Consider the following 25,760-nt stretch of genomic DNA (forward strand, 5'->3'; position numbering starts at 1 on the left):
TAAAACTGTTTTTGTCTCTTCAAATCAAATCAATCAGCAACTTACCCATTGAGTCAAAGCCATTCCTCTTACTTGCAGCTGCTGGATGAGCCCAACCGACTACGATAACATTCTGGTGGTGCCTGTGTGCATCTCCATGTTCCTCAATCTGCTGTTCCTGTGCAACATTGTGCGCGTTGTTCTCCTAAAACTGAACGCTCCGGCCAGTATTCAGGGCAGTTGTGGTCCATCGCGAACTGTTTTACAGGCATTTCGGTAAGTTTTCCCCTTTTCCGGTACGGAACAACTCTTAGCGGCAAAACAAAAAAAAAAAACTGTGGGGACTGAATCGTTTAAAACCGAAAAGAAAAAAAACTCTTAGCTGGCCCACGGGGCGAATGCGTAATTATATTTTCTTTCTCTTGTATTTATCGTTGGGCGTTCCTTCTTAGAAACCTCCCCATATCCGACAGCTCTTTTATTGTTTATTCGCTCTGCACTTGGAAGTTTGGTTCATTTTACATTTTAAATTACGCATACGCCGCGTTGACTTGCATGTTAATACACAGCCCAAGAAAAACAAGGCATTATAATTCACCTTCTCATCCTGTTAGGGCCACACTGCTGTTGGTGCCTCTGCTCGGCCTCCAGTACATCGTAACGCCGTTTCGTCCTGCACCCGGACATCCCTGGGAGAATACATACGAAATCATCTCGGCGTTTACGGCCTCATTTCAAGTAAGTAAAATATTTTCGTTCCTGTTCTCGTTTTTTTTTCCGGCTTTTGTTTTGTGCGCTTTCATAAAATCACTTTACGACTCGGAGCTGGCTAAAAAGTTATGATTTTAGTTCGCCTCATGGATTCACATCCGAGAATGCAAATAAGCCAGAATTACTGAAATACCAAGTACGGACCTCATTAGATCCCGGGGATTCCGAATCAATAATGAAAACACACGCCATGTGGAATTCTCGCCATTGGCATTTGGCTCGCTCTCAGTATATTAAATTGCTGGCCGAGATTGGAGCAAAGTTACCCCAGAAAAAATGTAGCAAGTTGAGCATGAAATGCACTCCCGCACGCACAACCTCGTAAAAGCAACTCAAGCTTGTCCCCCGGCCAAGTCAGTCTCGATAGACCAGCATTTACAGTCAGTTAACATATTTTTCTTGGTCACAACTTAAGGACAACGCAGGAAAACTTTCAACTAGCAGATTCTTTTTTATCTTGTAGGTAAAATCCCCAAGGGAAACTGCCAAACGATTGCTCTAGTATATGTTTTCCAGTCTCGTTAACATGATTTCTGTATCTGCAAACCTTGTTTTTTGCAAGAATGCAAAGCACACTGGTTAGACTATTCAAAATAAAAAAAAACCATACTAAATAACATATGTTAAAAAAAAACAAAATAATACATATTAATATAAAAATTACATTTTTTTATATTTTGGAGTATAAAATAAAAAATTTAAAATTTAAGGGGGATTATGAATTTCTAAAGCTTCTTCTGTCAAACATTTTTTTTAACAGATTTGCACAAAAGGTAGACTTGCTAGACATCCAGCACAATATATAAACCTCGTGAAACAAAAAGAAAATCTATTATCTGGCAAATAAACATAAAATCTTCTTGGGTGTGGCTAAGCTGCAGCTGAGCTCTAGCCAGCTTTATATCTCACGGCAACGGAACAGTGTCACTACTGCCTGAGTCGTTTTCGTCAATGTCAATCGATTGATAAAATCTTTTATTTGGGAACTCGGATTTTAGAACCAGTCACCAGGGAATTTGCTTTTGCATTTTCCTGTTTTCTAATTTATTTATTTTTTTTGCCTTGTTTTCCGTAGCCACATTTGTTGCGAAACAGAAAAACTTTTCTCGCTGAATTCTGTGGTTACATATAATTTGCATTTATTGTGGCAGCCGCAATGATGATGTCGACAGTCGTAAAGATTCACCGCAAGTTTTAAGCTCCGGAAAGAAAACCAAATAATTTTTGAGATGCGAACGGGAGATTTTCCGTCGAGGGAAATGCAAAAGCCTGAAACTACTTAGCTAGGGATGAGAAGTTATATGCATGTAAACGTGTTTATTCGGTTGTTTTTGTGCCGAAAAAAGAAACTTGCTGCAATTGGCATTTGCCAGCTGGCTTGTTTTTCCACACAGATTTTCATCTGCTTCTTTCCAAAGAGCTTTGGGACATTTGTATTTAACAAATGTGCAAACAAAACACGTTCTACATAAATTGAATTAAAAACTTCCGCTTGGCAGAAAGTTAAAGTGAAAAACAAACGTCAGATGTCAACAGAATCGCAATATTAAATGGCTCACAAAGTTTTCAAGGCAGGTCTTCTCTTCTTGACAAAAATATTTTAAATTTACTAATTGGCTTTTTGAATCAGTGAAGTGGCTTTGTGACAATTAAATTATGTGCATTTCCATGCTTAAAGAAGAAACTTAAACACCTGACCAATCGAGTGCAGCAATGTTTAAATCTATATTTCAACCAAAAAACTCACGGAAGTGTCATAAAAAACGTAAAAGCCCGAAAAAATCCACCACACCATTTTCTAAAATGCACTTTTAGCAAATGGATAAAGCTGCAAGGCAAAGGACGTGGTTAAAGCGGAAACTTAATAAATGGTACAAGAGTAAAAAGGAGGAAAAAATGCAAAAATTGAATACAGCAAGGTCCTGTTCGTATATTTGGTGTGTATTGTGCCCTGCATGGAGTACAACTTTGGTTATCCGTTTTATGGTCAAGCATATTCCGGATGCACTATGCCAACCATATCAACTACATAACTACAAACAATGGAGAAAGGAAGGCTGTACAAAGCAATGTGTGCAGTTTCCGAATTGGCAACTCTTTTATATTTGAAACATTCTGTCAAACCTAACAAAAAGAGGAAAATTTGAACACTAACTAAAAATTAAATAAATAAATATTGCTACAAAAACAATGTAAATTAAATAAGTTTTATTGTTTCTTGTTTTTCTTTGAATATATTTGCCGAAAGCCTTATTGAATTACTCACTTTAAAACTATACAACTTTCTTGCTTAAAAAAAATACTCAAACTATATTTTGCATATTTAAAAAAAAAGAAAATCAAGCAATTCAGGTGGAGACAATCACTCCGTTTCAAGGAATAATTCTTAATTTACAATCAAACAACAAATGTCTTACTTGCAATATCCTGAGAGGCAATAAGCCCCGGAAAAGCCTGCAAAAATGGAGGAGTAAATGGATGGCAACTGTGGCTGATTGAGTCCACGATGGGCCTCCGTGAGTAGTGGCAATCAAAGGAAGCCCCTCTCCGAAGTGGTAACCAGAAATCCTGGTGGCAGTCAATGCACGTACCCGGCCATACATTAAATATTTACATATATATATATGGCCCACACAAATGCCGCCTGCGACAATCAGGCAGAAAGTGGCAAGACAAATGGTAAACAGAAGGATGGGATCGGTATGGACGGACGGACGAAGGACTCACAGGACTCGTTGAAGTGGCCGTCTGACAGGCGAAATGAATACTGAGCCTTCTCGGTGGCAGGATGGTGGAATAGCCAAAGGAACAAGCAAAATTGTATTATGTATTGTATTAGGACCAACTGACAGGCAACAAGAAAAGAAGGAAGGAATTTCAGCGGATACCGGAAATCGGTATACCCTGGGAAACAATTTTTTCGTATAGACCCTTATAAGAAAATTTTTAATCATGACTGAATATATTGTTACTTATTTGAAAATTTGAAAATGTTAAGAGCCCATTTAAAATAAAATAAGTAAAAACTAATGTTATATTTTGCTTTAATAAATGGCCTTTCATTGCCATGGTTTTTTCATTAGTGGTTATATGAAATTGATCAAATTTAAAAAAGTCTTTGTCTGGTTACCAAATTTTAGTTTTAGTAAAATACCCTGAATACTTCTTAAGTGGATCCTGGAGTTTACTAAGTGAAATAAGTTATTGTTATATTCCAGCTATTCCAAACATTGTTCCAAAGACTCAAAGTGAGAGTTGGAAACATATTGAATTACAATACCCATTTGCAGGGTACAAAAGGGACAAAAGTAATAGGCATTGTAATAAGGACAACTGCGATAAGCCCCGGCGATAATTTATCCTGCTCGCTCACTCTAGCCATATTCTATTTTTGCACTTGCAGGGTCTGTGCGTGGCCACTTTGTTCTGCTTCTTCAACGGCGAGGTGATTGCCCAAATGAAGCGCAAGTGGCGGATGATGTGCTTCAGCAACCGACCGCGGACCAATTCCTACACAGCCACTCAGGTCTCGGTAAGATTAGTACTTAAAGCTTCACATGCTTTTCTTCCATCCTTTCTCTCAACTAACATTGTACCACGGGTTACGGCGCGTATGAGTAATGCAGCAGCACTAGCACAATTTTGCACTCACAGTATATTGGCCTATAGATACGCATTAATCGCATGAAACCAAAAAAAAAACCCAAAAAAATATATTAAATTTAATGAAGCAAACAAAAATTATAAAGAATATTTAAGAATATAAGAATATTTAATTACTGAGACCGACGCACCGTTGCCAACTGGCCAACCACCATGATAGCAAATTCTCAGTTCTTTTGATTGTAGTTCGTGCGCTGCGGACCGCCACTGCCAGGAGAGGAGAAGGTATGACTAAAGGACATGTCGGCCAAGCGCCGGGCTTCCGCGGGCCCCCAACACCAACACCACCACCAGCAGAGCCAGCAGGTATCCTCGGAGCAGCAGAGGGCTCGCAGCCAGAGCCTGACGGGTTCGTCCACCTTTCTCGACGGCTGGCGCAGCCGGATGCCGTTCCTGAAACGCCGCCAAACCATCGACAATTCCCGCCAGTGCCAGCCACTCATGGAGGAGGGCGAGCTGGCCGGCGGAGGTGCAGCTCCACTGGCACAAGCCGCCGGACCAGTTGCCGCCGACAGGACGACATTGATGACGACCATTGCGGAGGATGTCGCCGAGGCAGGCACGGCAGCAATATCAGACGCGGCAGCAACATCTGACGCATCCGGAGCAACTGGAGCGGCCGATAACCATCCCAACGGCATGGGCACTGTTATCGTTCGCATGGAGAGAGCTGGCCAGCAACATATGGCCGATGAGGCGCTTTAGGTTAATCCCCTCGAGTCACACACAACATCTCATAGTTTAAGCCACTGCAATACCAAAACCAAAACAGGTCAAGAAAACCCAAAACCCCACCAAAAACAACAGCCCATTGAATCCAGTTACTATCACGTAGGGATGTTCCTAAAATACCTAGAGATTTTTAAACAATAAATCGGGTGTCTAAAAGTGGGCAATAGACTTTTAAGTTTAAAATCTGAGAAACTAATTGTAGGTACTGTCAGAAATCACGTCCGTTTTGAAACTAGTTACGAAGTTGGTTAAGAGTATGCAACAATATATTTAAAATCTAAACCCTAATTTGGCGACCCCTTGTATTAAATACATCAATTGAGTTGTTTCTGACACCTCTACGATTTTAAAAACGATATTTGTACCACCAAAATTGCTTCTAAGTATTGAATAATATTCATGGCTTACGTTTAGACACCCGGAATTATTGTTAGAAAACTTCTGGACTACTTCCAAGACACACGAAATAAATTCCTTAGCCAGCAAGGCTGAAAGTTATATCACTAAATCCTGCACAGAGCTAAGTGTTAAGTTTTCAAAGTATATTCCTCAGTTTTTCTTGGTTTCCTCAGCATGCAGAATGCGACATAAATTTCAGCCTTTGGCCGGCAACGGACCAACTTGAATGAGAACATATTTATTGTACCTATGAATGTAAGAATTTATGTGGATATTAAATATCATTGTTGTCTTAAGTGTTAAGTGTACCCTAGGACTAGTACCACCCCCTTAACCCTTTCCACCACATATATCTCTCTCTCTGTGGTAAGCTGAGCTTTCTGGCAATCGCTTTTATTGTGTCTATGAATGTACGCAAATGTAATAAAGTTTTAATTAAATGTGTGTGTGCTGAACATTTGCAAGTTCCTTTGGTTTGGCCCTGCTCTTGCTAATTAGTCAACTTTCAGTTTGTTTAATGAATCTAGGATACGTCTGTCAACAACAGCAACAACCACATTGCAGCCCGAACCTAATGCTCATTTAATGAATGCCATTTGAACTTAGCTCTCAGCAATTTGTTCCCCATGGACGTTGCCCAAGTTAGCCGGCCTGGTGATGAGGGCACAACAGGTGCTTCCGAATTCCATTTGACGAAAAATTGCTTGTGCGACAAACTGAAGCCTAGTTTGTATTGGGGCCCAATGGAAATTGCTAGGTTTCAGTAGAAACAATACCAAGAATTTTTTAAATGGTCTAAGTTGTTTGTAGAATCTATAGATTAGTGAAATTAAAGCTGGTAGTTACGGGTAAGTTGTGAGTATTTGGCAATTGAAATTGATGAAACCATTTTCATTCGTTTCAATATTTGAGTGCTGTGAATAATAATGTTGTTATTTGGGAGTCAATTGATTCACATGATAGAATTTCATTATAGGTAAGTAAAAGAGATAATATACTTATTGATTATGGAAAAATCAACTTTAAGTCCTTTGTTTAAATACATTTAAATCATAAAAAAGAATTTTAACTGCAGGGTCATTTGAACATTAACATAAACTTTTTTTTAAAAATTTTTACAAAAAGCGTAAATAAAAACTATTTCTTTTTTTTTAATAGGTAGATTGCTGGTTAGCATAAGAGCAAAAAACCTTTTTCTTAGTTTTTCAACCAATAATAAATATTAGAACAGCCAGAGAGTGTCTGTTTTTCTCACGTCAACTAAGCAGCAACCTGGATAAAAATTTATTCTGGCCCATCAGGACACACAACTGCAAGAACCTTCATTAGAAAGCTGTCAACATTCGTTGACACTTATTGAGGACTATCCGTTGAGGTCTGTCTCTGGTTTGGCCATTTTCCGTTTGCGGGCTTTTTAATGACGTCCCTGCAGGTGGCAGTGGGTGGCTGTGCATCCGACTGCGACTTTGTTGTTTGTGTGGCAGACACGTGTCCTCGCTGTTGCCGTTGCCCCATTGTGTGGCACAATGTTTTATGAATGTAAAGTGTGTGCGATAAGTGGCAGTTTCACATTGTACACTATCCATGTGCCCTCACACTTGTGCCCTCAGACACTCATAATTCTACGGATTATTCGCGCCTGAAAGCAGGTAGAACATGATGCTGTTTTCAGCCCTGGTTGATATGGCTCATACGCCACGTACGCCCGTCGAAATAAACTTTTCTCATCAGGCAGCAGGCAAATGAGCTGTTTAATTCCAGATCTCGTTGCTTATGTGGCTGCCATCGAAAGTAAAAATATTTACGACAGACAAACAAGGATCATGATGCACTTACCGACTTAATGGTGCATGCTTTTGTAATCAACTATCTTGAAGTTTTGGTTAGAGCCAAGTCGAGGAAAGGAATCTTTTTATTTAAGAATTAAAAAAAAAAAAACAACCAAAGTTTACTTTATTTCATACACCTATTAAAAAATATCTGTTAAACTAAATTTCTCATTAAAAAACTTAATTTAATCTAGCAGTAAATGTTTTATAAAACTCAACAAAATGTAATTGATGAAGCTCTTTTTAATACATCCATTCTAGATACCTCTTGGAGCTTCATATGTAAGCAATGACCTACCTAGAAGATCGAACACAAATTTCGGCATTGATTATTAAATGTAGAGCTTTTTTTGCAAAACAATTTTGATGTTATTTTAATTGATGATATTAAAATGTTTAATTGATTAATGAGCAAAATAAAATTTTCTCAAATAGAAATTTTAAGAAATCATAAGATTTTGTGTGATAAACGTCGCTTGGCTGATCTTGAACTGATACTTTCCATTGAAAGAGTAAAAAGCCCTAAAAACAGGGGTAAAAATGAAGAAAATTTTTCCGACATCGTCATCGCCCGTTCTCGTATCCTGCGTGACTCGCACGTCCTGTTCTCGGAGGGATAAGTGCATTGCGTTGGCCTTCAACTGGAATTTATGGTGTGGTGCGCTAGGTCACAAATAATGCATAAACCTGGCCAAGTGGCAAGTGGCAGTTGGAGAGTTGGAACTGAGTTTGGTCTTGTTCTGGTTGTGGTTTTGTCTCGATTTTGACTCTGGTTGCGTTTGACTTGGCAGTGATTTTTTGGCATACGGGAGAGTGCACTTTAATTAAAAATTATATCCGGGTGAAAGGGTGGGTGTGGTGTGAAGTGTGTTTGAATAGAGTTTCGTTAACGCCCTGGTGTGCGGCTTTTAATTGAAGTGCTGCCTGGAGTTGAGGCTGCTCTTGTCGCCTATGTATTTGCATAATGAACTCAATTAAAAGTTGGCCACTTCACACCCACCCTTCGTTGTCGGTTTGCCCCCTCAGAGGTTAGACTTAAGCTAATGGCAGGAACTGTTTAACGTGGGTTCGACTCCTTCCTCTCCCCGCGGGTTCACTCGCTTTTGTCCTTGAGCAGCAGCTGCATTCGTTGTCCCACCAATCCCAGCGGCTTCCGCGGCACCAAATGGCACGTCGATTGCCTGGAGTACATTGGGGTTAAATTGGGATACCAGTGTGCCCTGATTCACCACTCACTTGTAAATAATTTTCTCACGGTCCGCCCAGGGCCAAGATCGCTCCAGCTTATCCAGTCTGAAAAGCAACTGAAAAGAAAAAATGGATTAAGAGAGCTCTGCTGTTTTTTATGCACTCAGCAGTAAATGCGTTTTACTTTTATACGAAAAAAATGCTTAATTAAAACCTGACTATTTAAAAATTAATGTGTTAGTTTAAAAATCATTTATTTATAAAAAAATATTATTTAAAATTAAAATAAGCATCGTCACTACATTTACTGCCGTCCATAGTGATTGAAATTAAGATAGTTTTATACACTACTTAGATTCAGAAGATTAGATTGGTTTTGATTTCAACAAATTTTCTTAAGTTTTTCTAAGAAATTAGTTATAACTTAATTAAACTCAAGTTTATTTTATCGTTTAATATTTTGCCAAAAATAAAATTAGAAATAACAAATTAATTTTTTTGTAAAAAATGGATGACAATATTCTTATTCAAGAACAAAAGCTTTTTCCGTATTAAAATTGTTTTAAAATGGTATCATGAAAAACATTAATAGTCATGTTTTTTATTACAAAAAATTAGTACCGATTTTTAATAAAAGGTTTTTTAAAATTTATATGATTCGATATTGGCTTGTAAAATACAAACCATTGCGAATATCTAAAGTTCCCATTGTATTATGCTGTGCCATTACCTTTTGTGTCTGTCCCTCGGCGGAATCTTGAGGCGGTGCCTGCGGTGTGGGCGTGGCTGGGCGTACCTTTGTTGGCTCCGCCTCCAAGAATGCATCCTTCTTCATCGGCTGCTGCCCCTGAGGCGCCTCCATCGCTTGGTTTCCCACAGTCAGTTCGCCCTCGGCCTCGGCATCGTTAACGCGCAACTTGGGCACGTTGCGGAGATTCCAGGTGTAGGTGGTGTTCAAGAAGTCACTGTCATCTTCGTCCTCCGTCGAGGAACAGGTATCCTCGGCTGGTGCCGCTGGCAATTTCATAAAATACACAGCGCTGCCCGACTCTTCCTCATCTTCGGATTCCGTGTCATCACTCGCCTCATTTGCCGGATAATTGGCTTCCGATGCATAATCCGATTCCGGCGTGACATCCTTCAGCAGCTTTGATTGCTTGCCACCTTTGGGGGCATCTCCCACCTCCAGTTCATCATCATCCACCTGAACCTGCACCAAATCATCTTCGTCACTCTCAGTGTCACCTGCCAGATCCCCATTCCTCAGCTCGAAGTCAAGGGCATCCTCGTCATAGGAAAACTTTCGCTGCACATAGGCCTCATCGTCCTCGTCCTCGCCCTCATCGACCTCCGACTCACTCATTCGGCCAAAGCTTTGCGAAACAGTGGCCAGCGTGGAGCACAGGATCTTGGGTATTTCGGCTATGGCCGACAGCTTTCGCTGCATCTCCAGCAAGCGCATCTCTATGGAGCTGGCTCGAATGCGTCCTAAACAAAATTTATCAAGGGGCAGTTGGAATTGGAGGGTTTTCAGGGGATTTGTTTTTTTTTTATTAAAGCAACGAACACTGACACAAAATATCCAAAATTATGTACACAAAAGTGAGAGTAAAGTAGTCTATGCACTGAGAAAAAATGCACTCTAAATCATGAATATTATTGTTCAAAAATTGCAATGTTACCAATTTTTTATTGAATAAGAAAATACATTTATTTATGCCATTATTTTAAAGTTAAGACCATTCGGTTAGTGTTGAAATCTTTTCTTCTTAAATCCTCTAATTTCAAAATTTAATTTTTAACCGAAATCTAAACTCTTTAATTTGGATTTTTGATTTAAGCTACCCGATAACCTTCGAAAATGTTATGTTTAATATTAACAATTTCAAATTTTGAATTGTAAGTTTACACTCGCATCTAGCTCAATGGTTTTCCCTAATAATCTCGATTTCAGGCTGACAGTTTTTCTCAGTGCAGGGTTAAGGGGGCGGCCAAGGGTCAAGCCGGTTAAGCTGGGAATTCGGCTCCTCACTTGGCCTTGGAGGCGCTGGGCAGGGCCATCAGCATGTTCTCGATGGTGTTGCTGCGCAGCTCGTGGTTGTCGCCCACCTCGGCGAAGAAGCGCCTGATGTTCTTGATGATCCGATGGTGGGGCAGCTCCTAGATCACGAGGACATGGCGCGGGGGGACGGATTACAGAGCGGAAAATGGAAAACGGAAAACGGAATGGGTTAATCTCGATGGCGGAGTTGTTGGCATGCAATCGTGTGGTTGGTTCACCTGCTCCTCCTCGTCGGACGACTCGTCCTCGCTGAGCTCAATGACCACCTCGTTGCCCTCGTCGTCCAGCTCGGTTTTGGTTTTCTTTTTCTTGGGCTTCGGCGGCTCCGGAGGGTCTTGCCACATTATCGGATGCCAACAACGCGAGCCAAGCAGGGGGGTTGGGTGGAAGTCTACAAAAAGATACAAAGCCAAGTGAGTACGGAACTGCACAGGAAGAAACTGCCAACAAAACACAACAAGCCTATATTTCAATTAAAAAAAAAAAACAATGTTTTTCTAAAATAAAAAAAATGTCTATAATGCAAGCAAAAAGAGCAGCTTAAGATTATTTATACTATTTTTTATTTTAACAAAAAGAGCTACAAATATTTGTTAATTTACTTCGGTACAGTAAACATATTGGATAGCGTGGGAACGCCTTCGGTTTTCCTTAGTTCATATTTTTATGGGAGCACTGTAGGGGTGGTCGAAAATATTTACACAAAACAAATGAAAAGATGCCATCATATGCCAGAATGTGAAAATACTTTTGACCACCCCTGTATATTGGACATTTTAAGCCAAAAAAAAAAAAAACAATTTTCAGCATATTTTAATATTAAAGCAATATTATAATTTACTATTTGTCACTTTTTTATATTTATATATTTATGAAACGGTTTGGAAACGTCAACCGTACTTTGAAGATATTTACTTTGTTATTGTTCTTCTTTCTTTTAGTATTTTCAAACTTTAGAAGTCGTTATCTTTAAAGCATTAGTTTTTAGGAGTAGAGCAATCTCATTTAACAAAAAACTAATAACAAATAACAAATCAATTTAACTAAATTCGAAATAAAATATTTTTTTTAATTTTACAGATTAAAGATGCATAACTTTTTCCTGTGTAGTCGAGGGATGAGGCTGGATGGGAATGAAGTGTTCAGGGGCTCATGCAATTAGAGTTAACACGAGGCGGCATTAAGTACTCACCACTGGGCGGCGGCAGAGGCTTTGGCACCCGCATCACAATCGACTTCTCCTCTCCGGCCTCAAACTGGCCCATGGGATCGTCCTCGTCCATGCTGCACGAATGGGAATGGACGGAAGTGAGTAGTTTGGTCATTGCATAAGTTAAACGGCCTAAAAGCGTAAAGGCCTGAAAGCCACCCAGCCGCACTGCGAGCCAAGTGCATCTAGGGCAACCTACTTGCGCAGCAGGAAATGTATCTTCTTGGGCGTCAAGTTGATTTTCTCGTGGGCCTGGGAAAGTGTCAGCTGCGAGGCGTCCTCCTCGTTAATCTCGAGTATGATGTCGCCCAGGCGAATGCCCGCTTTGTCGGCCAAACCGTTGGGGGTCACCTGCAAGGACCGAAGGATGTCGATTTAAATCTAGAGCGATGCGATGCCGAAACGCCGTCGTTTCCTTTCACTTTTTCCCAACGATCAAAGAGCCACAAAAACCGCACCGTGTGAGACTCGAGGCGCAATTGAATGGATATCTGCGTACTTTGAGTTTAGGTTCAGAAAATATACGCGATGCGCAAACGACAGATACAGATGACATGTATACGAGATGAGCTAACTGAACGTCTGCTCCCAAAAGAAAAGACTCGACAAACAATGAATACAATAAAAACTGAAAGCTAAACAGAAATAATGCGGGATTTTAAATATGACTATTTCAACTTGGTCTATACCCTCGAAAAATACTTTTAAAATTAATTAATTAGCTTTCATCAGCAAATAGCTATTTAAGGTAAAAATTAATTTATATTTCAGATTTTGTTCGAATCAACTCAAAAGTAAGTTGTTTATTTTCTAAGAATCAAGTATAAATACAAAAAAGTTAATTACAGTTAAATATATACTTACTTTAACACCATATGTGAATGGTTTACATTCTTTATTTATTTTTAATTTAATTGGGTACTGGTTTTATAAATTATTTTATTATGGTAACAACCCAAGCAGTCAGTTCATAAAACTCTTCAATACTGATATTTTTGTTTGCACAAAACGCGAACGTCAAAAGTAAAGTGTTGCACAAAAGTCAAAAACAATACTAATAGTTTTGCCTTATGGTATAAAGCACTTTAAATACGTATACGCTACAGTCTGATTCATTTTTGTATGTTATTTTTGAAACAAAATAAAATATTTGTGTTCTGTTTTTAAATAAAAAGAATTCGCTTATGTGCTTTGTAGAAAAAGTCATTTAATAAAAAGAATAGTTAATTGTATTTATATGTCTTTTATGGCACTAACTGTATGCATGTTTATATAAAGAAGAAGTGGAACTCGGCTAACCCAAATATTGTACATTCACTCGAGACTCAAGTGAGCCGAAAAGAGCCGCGTAGGGAGGAAAACCACGACAACTAAAAGACTAGAAAAGACTTAAAGGCTGAAGACTAAAAACAAAAGACGGGGCGCGGCAGGTGCAGATGCCAGAAACAATAAAATGTTCGCTTCTATTTGGCGGCAGCCAATTTGCATTCGATGCGACTTCGTCATAGCATAATTGGAATTCAAATTTGACGTGGGTTGGGCGTTTGTTGTTCTGGCCCGCAACCAAAAATTGGAAACAATGACGAAACCGCAACTGCAGCGCAGGAGGTGCTACAGTACAACTACTTTAACTGAAACCATTTTTGTTTTACATTTTTGGATTTTCTAAGAAACAATTTGTTTTTTAAGTTGTTCTTAATTTGTGTCAGAAGTGCTTTTTTTTAGCCCTGCTGCTGCTTTGTGTTGAAAGCTCGTTTACATTTTTACTTCAAGTTCTTTTAGTACATTTCTTTAATTTATATTTAACACAACCTCTTTTGATGTGCTCTACAATATGTCGATTTAATTTTTATGGTTCAAGATAGTTCAATAAAATGTTTCAATTTTTTCCTTGTATTTTATCACACTGTTTAACACCGCAATTTATTTAATTACTATTATACTGATAAAAATTTAATTAGGGTATTAATAAAAGTTTTAAATAATTTCTTTTCTAATTTGTAATGCTGAAAAATGTGTTTCTTTGTTTTTAAACTTGAAACTTAAATAAGGGCAATTGGAAAAGAAGTTTGACTGTATTGATAATATTGTTTGGTTGGAGCCAGATGGTTGCGTTCCCAAGCACCAACCACCACAATTCCAATCATAATCCCAATACAAGTCCCAGCCCAATGGCAACCTTAAAGGTAAGCCCAAAGCTAACCCCAACTCACCTGGAAAACTGTCAGCGGCATGTGGAACTCTGCTCCGCCGGTGATGAGGAATCCCCACCTGCTGTCGTCCTTGGTGGCATATGCATCGGAGTCGACGTCGAAGGCGGGATAGCCATCTGTGTCGCCGATGCCGCAGGACATCTTAATCACAGGCGCCTTCGCCTTTGTCTCCGGCATCGAGAAGACCAGTCCCAGTGGCTCCGGCATCGCGTTGTTTACCCGTACTCTTCCGAAGAGACTCCGGATCTCTTGCTACGCGGTGGTTTTATTTATAAATTCGCACTTTGCCGGCGGCACTCTTGATTTTCTATTTTATCTCTTCAATAGCTCTTTTGCTGCGGAACTTTTAGTTGCTCTTTTTGTTAAAGTAGTTGTTGTTTTTCCGCCTGTCAAAATTCCGCTAGTGCAAAAATATTTTTTGAATTTTGCCGGCTTTTTGACGCAGCCTGAATTTCGCTGTCTTTTCAACTTTACTTGCAACTAAAAGACCTTCTTGAATACTTGAACTTTGTCCAATTGTGCGACTTATATAATCATCAGTCACGCATTGCACAATCCAAATCTCATTAATTTTTGATCTGCAAAGTGCTGAAAACTACGGAAAACTCCAACAAAATGTAGAATAAGCAAGACCTCGACTGAAACAGTTAATTATGGAAAGTGTATTTAACACTTTATGTTGCCGTAGATGGCTGCTTTTGTTTTTTTGGCTTCTCTTTCACTTCCACACAACTGCACTCGACTTGGGCAACTAAAATAATTTTCGAGAAGTTTTCCTTTGTGGCTGCATCTTTTCCATTTTCCTCGTTCTCTCTCTCACTTTTCCTCTCCTCCTCTTGGTTAGTTTTTCCTTTTTTTAGATAATGTGCCGCCGCAGAATTGTTGCTTTTGGCTCGTTTTTTTGCATTTTCTCCAAGTTGAACACACTTTGTTAATCATTAAATACATATTTTAACATAAAGGTCTTAATGTACAAATGTCTATTATATTAGAGATAGAAATGGAAGTGTTGTAATTATTTAGGTTTTTCTCTTTGCACCACTACCAATAAAACCATTGGTAAGTTATGGGAATTGTATAGAAAAACAACAGATGTTAGGTATACCAATTTTTTAACATCGATAGATAAATCAATAAATAATTAAATAACCATGCAAGTCAATCAATCACAATAATAAATAAAATGAGCAAAACTCCTTTAACAAGGAAATTTGTACTTTATTTTTCTTGGATACTAAATTTATTTATTGAAGCCTGTGTATGCTCTCAACTATATATATGTACGTACATGTCAACTACCAAGTATTAAAGCCAAGTAAACAACTTGAACGTGCCAAGCTCACAAGCATAGTATTCCGCTTGTCAAATAAATAACAATGGAAAATCAAAATTCCATATGAAAGAAATTTGAAGAGAAGAGCCCAAAGAAAAGTCTCAGACACACACACCTGATACATAAAATTCGATTAGCCCAGGGAATACTTCATACATATGTACGTATGTATTGAGTTCAAGGAAACCCACAAAGTGTGTTGAATCTGGCCGTAAAAGAGTGAGCAAAACGTGTCTTATCAGCCAAAGTAACAAAAACAACCAACGGTGACAGCCACAAGACAGACAAAGGGATAAAGCCTGCAGCATAATTTGAGAGCAAAGTTTTCAATACCCCAAAACCTCGAAACGAGCGCAAAATGCAGATGACACGAAGCACAAAAAAATGATGTTAAAAAAAAGGCAAATACATCTTGCGAGTATGCGTAGCTTTTCTAAAAAACAAATATTTTGTTTCAAAATAAGCAAAATGCAAAACTAAAAAGCTTAAAAAAAGCTTAAACTAAAAAGCGTAAAAATATTTTTGAAATTTGTAAGAATTTTAAATATAAAATACAAACTCTAAATATGCTTTAAGTCAAGTTTTTAATTAAGCTACCCATAACAAAAAAAAAACAAGCAGTTCGAATTCTAATTTTTAGAAAGCGGAACATTTTTTATTTTCCTTGTTTTGCCATTTTAACTTAAATTAAAATAATTAGATAATTATATAAAATCCTTCATTTACAGCTGCGCTTCGAATGCAAATGTTTAAATTTCTATACCAAATATGTAAGGCTAAAATCTCACAAGTTAATCATGAGTTCTAAGGCACACGCATTGACATCAAACTGACATATCTTTGGTCTGAGCTCGAGCGACATTGACGCCGCTGTCTTGATAAGGATGGTAAAACTGATAACGCGGCAGATGACTAATGGGTCAGGGTTAAAGTGACTGAGTATGTGGAAATTTTGCAAGTTTTGTATGTTTGATATATTATTTCAACTTTATTTTCACTTTTCAGGTAAAGATGAGCAAATTGTGTAAATGTCCGCAATTTCGATGTGACTGTTTAAGGTATTACCCTTCTCCAAATTTGTTGTATCACGCTTTGGGCAAATAAGGGCAAGGTTATATAGGTTCCTATACCTTTCCTGTTCAGCTGATCTGCTCCTTCTGGCATGGGTCTCCGAGGCTTGATGTTTGTTTAAATGGGCTTTCTTCTCCTCCTCCGATGCAGCTTCCTGAGAGCTGTCGATCTTTTCCTTAACTTCGTCCTTGGCACCGTCATTGAGCTCCTCGGATGAGCTGCTGGCGACGTTGGCGGCACCTTCATGAATAGTGTCTTCGATACTGCTGTCTGGATCCTGCTGCCCCAGTTCGGCGTCCTGACTGGAAGCCACCTCCTCAGATTCCTCCTGACTTAGTGGCAGAGCAACCGCAGCACTCAACACAAAAGCTGAGATCAAAAGCAGCAACGCAGACCAACGCATTGCTTTAATTCTTGTTGTATCCTTTTAAACTATATTTCGATTCCCTTCCTTGGGTCTATCTCTCACTGAGAGTGACTTTTTCGAACTGGTTTAGAACAGTTGCACAGGTTCGCCAAGAAACCTCATCAAATTTACTATCGCCTCCACGGCGATTATGTGATTATTTACTCAAATATTATTGAGTCAGGCAGATAACAAACAAACAACATTCTCTGTATATTGTATATGGCTGGAACCTAACAGACGCTTTTAGTTCACTCAACATGGCACGTAATGCTCCGTTGTAAATAATACTTAAGCCATTATATATTTATTTATTTTCCTATTAAGTAATAAATATTTAATACAATTAAAACCGTAATTCTGAATTAATACACCATATATTTGTGTAATATTTTCATTGTCTCCACAGAAGCTATATTGTCGTGTGATTTTAATCAAATATGAATCGTAATTCTGAAAAAGAAAGCCATTACTATATCTTAACACCGAAATTATAGTATTTTTTCGATTGTTTCTCTGCTAGCTATATGACTTAGTAGGCAGGCCCGGCCCGCTCCGAATTATAAAGAATATATAATATATTATATTGAATACTACCTGCAACAAAAGAAGTCTTCTTACAAAGTTTAATCAAAATAGCTAGAAAACTAAGGGACTAGTTAGCGTGGAAACAGACGGCCGGACGGAAAAATGGGCATGGCTAAATCGAATCGTCTGGTGATGCTGATCAAGAGTATATATACTTTGTAGTTTAAGTGAATGTGGTCTGAAATGTGCAGTTTCTTTACAAATTGCAATTGTAGAGCAGTTATTTACCAAGCGGTAAGTAACCCGAAATAAAAAATGAGATTTTTTCTAAAATTGTGTTTGTTAATTTGAAGGTTTAATCAGTTTATTGCAATTATACTTTACTTAAAATTTCACAATATTCCTTTAAATCTTGACTATTATTATGCCGACTAAGCATAACCGAGCACAACAAGTTCATATCAGCAAAGCTTTTCGTCGAGCCCTTTATGTTGTTCCCAGGTTCCCTTAGATCCAGTGGCAGTGCAACTGCCGCACTCAGCACGAGGACTAAGATTAGAAGCAAAAACGTTGATTGTTGCATTTAATTACTTTTAATTCGTGAAAGAACCTTGCTTTACGACGGAATTATTCGAACTGATTTTTAAGACGGAGCCAAAATAACTAATAATCTCCCGTCGACAAATTTTTTCGGTCCAGATAATGGAAAAAATACATGTCCATCGTACATGTTTTTAAAATCTCTACATATTGTATACCCTTGCAGAGGGTATTAAAAAATTGGTCACAATTTTGTAACGCAGTGAGGGAGATTTAATTTATAAAGTACCCTATTAAGTATGTTTGTTCTTAATCTATACTGTTTTCGAGCTCAGCTTAAAAGCTAGAGACTTTTAACCCTCGCAGACATATGCTCTTATGAACGAAATGTCTTTAATCTATAGCTGCCATAGATACAATCAGGTCAAAATGTTAGCTGGCGTTGTTTTTGGTTATTTATTTGCCTTATATAATGGGTATATATAGTTTCATATCCATCCCTAGACTGCAAGGGTATTTAAACATTGTTTTGCCAAAGCTTGCTTCCGTTCTCGTTTTAATCTTGTATTAACTAAATGGCGTGATTGTATTTTGTAGTTTTAATTGAATATATTAAAAACAAGAGAGAACGCTATTGTCAAGTTTACCGACTATTAGATACCCGTTTCTTAAAGCGACTTGACAGACGTGTTAAGTGTGGCTCCTTATTAAAATAAACTTGCGCTGCATAGGATACTTTATATACTTTGTATGGTATATAATTAGCGTTCTAAAAGACTTGTTACTTATAAGATGAATGATGAAATCGAGAAACCTGTAACCTTACTGGTTCCACCAGTATACTAAGAAATTTAGAGTGGCAGATTTAAAACCTATGATTTTTTCAATATGCGAAAAGTCAGAGTTATTATGTAGGTTCTTATTTTGTTTATTAAAAATCATAAGGTGTTAAGGAAGTCATTCGGCGTAGGTGGCCTCATTGGCTTCTTTAGAGCTGACTTCCATGACCTCACAGCCCTGGGCGTAATCCTCAATGCTGGTGTTATCCTTGCCATTCAAAAGCTCAGATGCAGCTCGGGCCATTTCCTCGTCCAGCTCCTTCTCGGCCTGGGCGTCCAGCTCTGGTTCATCGTTGGCTTTTTTATCCGTAGACTCCTCTGGGGCTATCTCGCGCCTTCTTCTATATTCCAACAAATCGCAAAGCGATTTCCTCGCATCAGCATTAAGCTTTTCAGTCGTAATACCTAGTGATTCCAACATTAAAATACACACACTTGTATCGGCTTGTTCCTTAAATTCCATCCCACTATCTCGTCGTTTTCGGGCGGGGGTACTTTCAGTTGTCGTCTTCTCCTCGGAAGAGGAGTCCCCGGAGCTGTTTGCCTTGTCCTTGTGCTCCTCTGAGGAGCTGCTGGAATCCTTGACCGATCGCTTCTTGATGTTGTTACCGGCGCTGAGGTCCAGGTCCTCGATGCTGGTGTTATCCTTGCCATTCAAAAGCTCAGATGCAGCTCGGGCCATTTCCTCGTCCAGCTCCTTCTCGGCCTGGGCGTCCAGCTCTGGCTCATCGTTGGCTTTTTTATCCGTAGACTCCTCTGGGGCTATCTCGCGCCTTCTTCTATATTCCACCAAATCGCAAATAAATTTCCTCGCATCAGCATTAAGCATTTCAGGCCTAATACCTCGTATTCCCGCAATTTGCATACACCTTCTTGTCTTGGCTAGATCGTTATATTCCATCTCAGTATCTCGTCGTTTTCGGGCGGGGGTATTTTCAGTTGTCGTCTTCTCCTCGGAAGAGGAATCCAAGGAGCTGTTTGCCTTGTCCTTCGCCTTGTCCCTGTGCTCCTCGGAGGAGCTGCTGGAATCCTTGACCGATCGCTTCTTAATGTTGTTACCGGCGCTGATGTCCAGGTCCTGGAACTCCTCAATGTCCGGGCTTTCCGCCAGGATCTGTTCCAGCCAGTCTTCCTCGGCCTGCTCCAGACTCACGGGCAGCGCCACTGCCGCACATAGCAGAAGGGCTGAGACTAGCAGGAGCAACAACGGTCGCTGCATTGCTTTTATATCCTTATTGTATCCTTGTAAACTGTTAATCCTTTAGGCACACTTTTCGCCAAGACTGACTTTTTCAAACTGAATCCGACCGGCGGCAAAGATTTCCCACGAAACCTTTAAAATTCATTTTCGCGTGGACTGCGATTTTGTGATTATGGGCGCAAATGTAATTAAAGCTTCAATCAAACGCAGTAAAAAGTACGTTTGGCATATAGATTGCACATAACACTGCGCAATTTCCGAGTTTGTGCCAATTGCGAGTTCAGAATTCCAGAATACCAGACTCGCCTTGCATAATTCATCACAACAAATTGAGAGGCTGTGGGACGCGATGCACTACTGAGCTGCCAAAGCAAAGCAGACTGATAAGCCCGCGGATCATAAAAGATCAGACCGACGCGCAATTTGTAATTATTGATGCTTTCCAAAAACAAACGTAAAAATACGTACAACACGAGCACACAGTAAAAAAATATGTTGGAAAATATCTGATCAGTGTGCTTGGTACAAATGTAAATCAATAAATAAGTAAATGAAATAAATAAGTATTCATTTTTTGACATGGTTTATATAAACTGAACTTAATTTAAATAGTTGTCTTAATAAATATTCTATATTTTTTTGTCATGGTGATTTTTTTCAGTTGATTACCAAATATGTTTACAAATGACCAACGATTTTAGTGACCCCCATCTTTTTTAACCTTACTCCTTAATAAGAAGCTATATATGCAATGAATGATTTTAATACGTAAACAATTAGTCATCTTGTTATTTAATATTACACTTTGTTGCCAATCAACTATTAGTAATTTCTGTATTTATTTATAATTAAAGATTAAAAGGTTAAATACCTATTTAGGTAAACAAATACTGGTAGCAAGAGAACATTGAGAAAATAAATTAAACTCAAGAAATTAAGCAAACCTAGAAGTTTATAAAAAAAAACCGCCTTGAGTGTGTATATAAAAACAATGCATTTTTCGATCGTTCCTATGTTGTAATTTGATTTTTGATTTCTTTATTGAAAGCCTAAAAATATAATGCCCTCTTTAAGGCTTTAAATATAGGTTAAAATCATCAATCTACGTAAGTCAATTTAGGATACACAGATATGTCAGTTGTTTATCTCGCTGTGTACAGTAAAACTCGTAAATTACAATTTCGCCGGGCGGAACGTGCCAGCGTAATTAAAGCGCAGTTGGAGGGGAAAGTCAAGTTCAAGGGTTCTCTTAAGTATCCGTCAGATACTGTAGCCGCCTGAGCCGAAAATGCCACTTAATGCAGACCAGCAGAGGCGTGGAAAAGGATTCATGAAAAAGTTTCCGACGGAATGATAAATAGGAAAAGGATTCCCCCGGTTTCGGTCAAGACGTGAGCCGACTGGGAAGTAGGCCCACTTAGAAGCCCACATGTGCCCGGTGACGGATGTCCAGGGACAATTATTGTGTCGCCAGTATTTACCCACCTATTAAAAGACCATCACAACCTTGGCCATCACTCACCTGAAGGCGTGGCAATGGCTTAAGCGGCTTCGGAAACAAATTTATTTAACTGCCATCAAAGGGGATTGGCACATTGCGTCTGTCATAAAAAAGTTATTTGGCCTCCGTGCCGGATCCGGCTTATTGAATATGATTCCCAGATGTCCTCGAAAACATCAAAGGCGGCCGGCGGGTTTGGGGAGTTAAGTCGCAGGCTCATGCATAATTTAAAACAATTTGGCATTTTGCTGAATCAATTTCGCAGCCAAGAAGACAATCAAAAGGAAAGTATTAAGACCTGTAATCCATTCCAAGTGCTGCAGTGCTTCCCATGCAAATTACAATCTCCAGCACTGCAGCACTTTTATGTAAATCGCCCGGCACCTGGTGCTGCCCGAAATGCGCGGCTGGATGAACTGAATTAAAGCACCAACATTGTGTCATATTTATTAAAAATTTATCAATGTCATAAAGTTTACCGCGCTGGTACAAAATAAAAAAGCACTCGCACACAATGGGCAACGATCAATCAACTTTAAAGCCGTCGCAAGATTTACTTAGGACCTTCAATTGGACTCCAGATGGTGCTTGAAATCGCAGCAGTTTCCCATTAAATTCAAGCAAAGTTTTCTGCGGGCTTTTACTCAAAGGACGTAAAGCAAAACAGGTCAAAACAAAAAGTTTTACCAAAAATACTCCAAAATATTTAATATTGATTATACACTTAAGTTTGCTAAATAAAACTCAAACACTTTCAAGTTTAGCAATGAGTATTTGTAAGTTATTCATGTAAGACTTTAAAACAGAATTAGTATATGAATACAATTATTTTAATTATAATTCATGACTTTGTTTAAAATCTTTTTTTTTGAAAAACCAAAAAAAATATATTTGTACTTATCATTTAAGCCTAAAAGTATGCAACTATATTTAATTTGCTTTAACCTTTTGTATAAGTAGATAATAATAATAGATAATAATTAGTAATTGTATATTATATTGTTTAAAATAAATTAATTGAAGCAAACCTTTATAATTTACTTTTTGCATATTCGAACTTTTGAGTTATATGTCACAACTATAAGGAACCTGAAACACACACAAAAAACTCTTACCCACAAACACCACACAAAACACAGAAAAAAACAACACAAAAAAACACAAAAAAAACATAAAAATATAAAATAAAGAATAAAAACTAATTAAACCAACAAGACAAAAATATCCACCATGGAACAAAACCCCGAATCCGCGGAGGAAGTCGTGCCAGTAGTTGAGGCCACCGAGGAATCAGCAGATCACGGGGAAGTTGAGATTTCCAATGTGGTCTTACCCCCTGAGCCTGACGTCGAGCCGCAAGAGATTCCAAGCCGGAGGAAATCATCCAACCAACAGCCAGTGGAATCAATGTCCAGGAGCAGGCTCCCCTTGCAACCGAGTTGGAGCCGGAGTCGGAGGAGGGCCAGGAAACAGTAACCTCCGAGCACTTGGCTTCCGAATCAACCGGCCTGGAAGGCGAAATGGTGGAAGCCACAGATGATCTTTCGCCGGAGGCTGCTAGGGAGATGATGAAAAGGGAGCGAAAGGAGCGCTTGAAGAATTTCGCCACCACACGATTCACACTCTCGAAAATCCAAGTACCAGGAATTAGTCTCGAAGCGAATGAGGACGAGGAGATGAAGGATAAAGTGGAGGAAGAAGATGAGGATGAGGATGAGAAACACGAGGAACCGATGGACGATGTTGGTGTTGGCTTTGATACAGCCTCCAACGACGACGTCGAGTTTGAGTCGTCGGATGAGTCAGAGCAGGAACTGTACGTTAAATTCCAGTCCCACAAAATGGTGGACCTATTTCCGCCCCACGGCTTCTCCAGCGCACCAGATGATGCAAATATATTCTACAAGGATCCAAAGTATGACGATTGGGACGATTCGGTGAGCATGGCTGCCATGAGCGTCATATCGACGAGACCGTTGAGTCCGGCTGACCCCGATTCCGTCCAGTTAAAGACACACTTTCTGCGGAATTTCGATGTGCCCAGTCTGTCGGACATATCGGAGGAGCACGAACTGTCGGCTCAGCTATCGCGGATTAAATCCACCTGCAGCTTGAAGGATCACGGCTTCTTCGCGGATCCTACCTCTAATTATAGCTCCAGTGCCAGCTCGGAACAAGAATCGCTTGCCGAATTGGACAACGAGCAGCTGGATGAAGAGGTGGCTGCCGACGATCAGATTTCCCTCATGTCCGACATACCTGAATTCGCCGATCTCCCGCCCACGGCTGTGCCCCAAAAAAAAGTCGCCACTTTGGATGATTTCGATGCCCTAACACATGTGGGATTCGTTGATGTCATGGAAACAGCGGATTCAGCCATTAGGCGTGCTCACGAGATCCAGATGGCTGTCCACGAATTGCTGTACGATCTTATCGAGGAGACGGCCAAAAAGTCGGATAACATGAACGTGGATAATGTGCTTCGCGCGAAATTCGACAAGGAGAAGCTAATAAAAGAGCTCTTGAAAGTCACCGACCAATATATGTACGAGAAGTTCACCAACGAAATGGTGGGCAGCCGGCTCGTTGAGTACTACAAGCGGAACCGCAACAACCGTGTTTTCCAGGCCCTCTCGCCGGAAAACGAAAAGCGCTATTCCGTCCGCTACATGAATGCCCTGGGCCAGCTGGACAGCCTTAAGGAACGGCTGGATGTGGCCAAGCACAAGCACGCCCTCGGCATGAACACTGTGATCCTGGATCTCCACTCAGCCCAGAGCGTCGCCTCGTTCACGGAGCAGCACTTGGAGGACACTTTCCGGACGCACCTGGTCCGGTCGGACTCGGAAATCATGCGACGCCTTGTCGATCGAGAGCTGAGGCTCATGGCCGGCAAGCGGAACGAGATCAGCGACACGAGGCTGTTCCTAATCACCAGAAAACACACCTTGGGTCACATACTGGGCGTGAGTAGACTACAAATAGACAAGGGTTAAGAGTAGATTTGAATTTCTAGAGAAAGCTGTTTTTTAAACTAACAGTCGGCACTGTTTGTGTATGAGAATTTTTAAAGAAAAAAAAAGAAACAGCTTTAGAACCGGTTTCATAATCGTTATTAACAATAACGTTATCTGCTTCAAAGCCATGTTAAACGAAATATATATATATATTTTACCACAAACTGGAATCATTAAATTCGATTCGATTTTAAATCCTGGTAAATAACAATTTTTAGCAAAAACGTAAAAAATTTGCAAATTTTGTACCGAAATCTTCTTCAAAAGCCATTAAAATCTAAATATTAGTATCCATCTGACCGCATATTCTTTATTAACTTATAGTTTCATTTATTATTTTATTGTCCGCCCTAGAAAATCACTGAATTGGAAACGGTGAGCGACACCTTGAGCATAAATGACTTCATAGCGGTGCAAAATGAAGTGTTTGCGCTAGAGAAGAAAATCGAAGGTAAGCTTCTGTTAACCACCAGCTGAAACCAATGCCCCTGTTTCGAACCCAGAACGCAACCTTGATCTGAAGAAGATGCGCACGCAGTACCTCATGAACGTGCATCTCATTCGGCACAACCGGGAGAAGGCTTTAGCCCTGGCCGAAAAGTTTGACCTCCAGAAGACCGTGCTGAAGAACGCTGTGGACAGGCAGCGGGTCCTGCGAAAAGAACTCTACGACGTGAAACTGGAGCGCACCAAGATGCGCCAGCAGTCCAGGGATCTGACCTTCCAGGGCGGCATTCTGGCGATGCCATCGCTGATGTACGACTTCGACCAAACCATGGTGCGTCTGAAGGAGAAGGAGGACACCGTGTCCAAGCTCAGGGAGACCATGAAGGCACTGGCACGACGGATCAGCCTAGTAGAAGGAAGAAGTGTGTAGAAACTGCTGGCATCTGAAGAATCAAATAAACATTACAATTCATTTTAACAAATTTATGATACAAGTACTTATTTTATTTTTTCAGAGGGGTAACAGCTTGTAAATAGAGAAATCTTTGGTTAAATAAAAATAGTTTTACTCAAGAAAAAAAAAATTTTAACAAAGCTTGAAAAATTATTTTCGTAGTTAAAAAATGCAATTTCCACATTTTAAAACTTTAAAATGTTTTTAATTCATCAGAGGGTAATTTTTGAAAATAATACTATTAAACACATGGATGTTTACTTATCTATTTATATATGAAACATTTTAGGAAGGGTTCTTTAGTGTTCTTTAGTGTAAGTTTAGTAAAGTAAGTTTAAAGCTGCAAAGTTTTAACAACTTTCATAGTTAAATAGCTA

The 25,760-nt window shown here is 39.4% G+C and overlaps 5 protein-coding genes across 8 annotated transcripts in view; 2 read left to right on the forward strand and 3 right to left on the reverse strand.

Annotated features, from left to right (window-relative positions):
- Positions 1 to 5,987, forward strand: part of LOC128255543 (calcitonin gene-related peptide type 1 receptor) — a 29,886-nt gene extending 23,899 nt beyond the window's left edge. Inside the window, 4 exon segments of the mRNA XM_052985198.1 lie at positions 79 to 255; positions 594 to 717; positions 4,154 to 4,282; positions 4,600 to 5,987. Of these exon segments, the coding sequence (XP_052841158.1) occupies positions 79 to 255; positions 594 to 717; positions 4,154 to 4,282; positions 4,600 to 5,118 (949 nt within the window). The 3' untranslated portion in view covers positions 5,119 to 5,987.
- Positions 5,988 to 7,490: 1,503 nt separating this feature from the next.
- Positions 7,491 to 14,813, reverse strand: LOC128255546 (PDZ and LIM domain protein 7). 4 transcript variants are annotated; one of them, XM_052985205.1, is made up of 6 exons: positions 12,292 to 12,428; positions 12,033 to 12,184; positions 11,816 to 11,907; positions 9,292 to 10,049; positions 8,610 to 8,677; positions 7,491 to 8,554 (listed from the first exon to the last, which is right to left on the reverse strand). In XM_052985205.1, exons 3-6 carry the CDS (start codon positions 11,904 to 11,906, stop codon positions 8,467 to 8,469), a joined length of 1,005 nt encoding a protein of 334 aa, XP_052841165.1. In that variant the 5' UTR covers position 11,907; positions 12,033 to 12,184; positions 12,292 to 12,428; the 3' UTR covers positions 7,491 to 8,466. The 4 variants fall into 4 exon arrangements, with proteins under 4 accessions (XP_052841165.1, XP_052841164.1, XP_052841163.1 ...); XM_052985204.1 differs by having other exon boundaries at positions 7,492 to 8,554; positions 12,333 to 12,452; XM_052985203.1 differs by lacking the exon at positions 12,292 to 12,428 and adding an exon at positions 14,047 to 14,813 and having other exon boundaries at positions 7,508 to 8,554.
- Positions 14,814 to 16,347: 1,534 nt separating this feature from the next.
- LOC128255567 (uncharacterized) lies at positions 16,348 to 16,953 on the reverse strand. The gene has a single exon (XM_052985231.1). The coding sequence runs from the start codon at positions 16,851 to 16,853 to the stop codon at positions 16,374 to 16,376; it is 480 nt and encodes a 159-aa protein (XP_052841191.1). The 5' UTR covers positions 16,854 to 16,953; the 3' UTR covers positions 16,348 to 16,373.
- A 1,875-nt stretch (positions 16,954 to 18,828) lies between these two features.
- Positions 18,829 to 20,074, reverse strand: LOC128255553 (uncharacterized). Its single transcript, XM_052985213.1, has one exon. It carries the CDS (start codon positions 19,980 to 19,982, stop codon positions 18,882 to 18,884), a length of 1,101 nt encoding a protein of 366 aa, XP_052841173.1. The 5' UTR covers positions 19,983 to 20,074; the 3' UTR covers positions 18,829 to 18,881.
- Positions 20,075 to 22,656: 2,582 nt separating this feature from the next.
- On the forward strand, positions 22,657 to 25,397 carry LOC128255539 (uncharacterized). The gene is given in 4 exon segments (XM_052985193.1): positions 22,657 to 22,825; positions 22,828 to 24,431; positions 24,837 to 24,933; positions 24,986 to 25,397. Coding segments are annotated over 4 exon segments (2,205 nt in total). The 5' UTR covers positions 22,657 to 22,695; the 3' UTR covers positions 25,360 to 25,397.
- Positions 25,398 to 25,760: the final 363 nt, after the last annotated feature.

Source organism: Drosophila gunungcola, assembly GCF_025200985.1.
Source record: "Drosophila gunungcola strain Sukarami chromosome 2R unlocalized genomic scaffold, Dgunungcola_SK_2 000011F, whole genome shotgun sequence".
NCBI lineage: Eukaryota > Metazoa > Arthropoda > Insecta > Diptera > Drosophilidae > Drosophila > Drosophila gunungcola.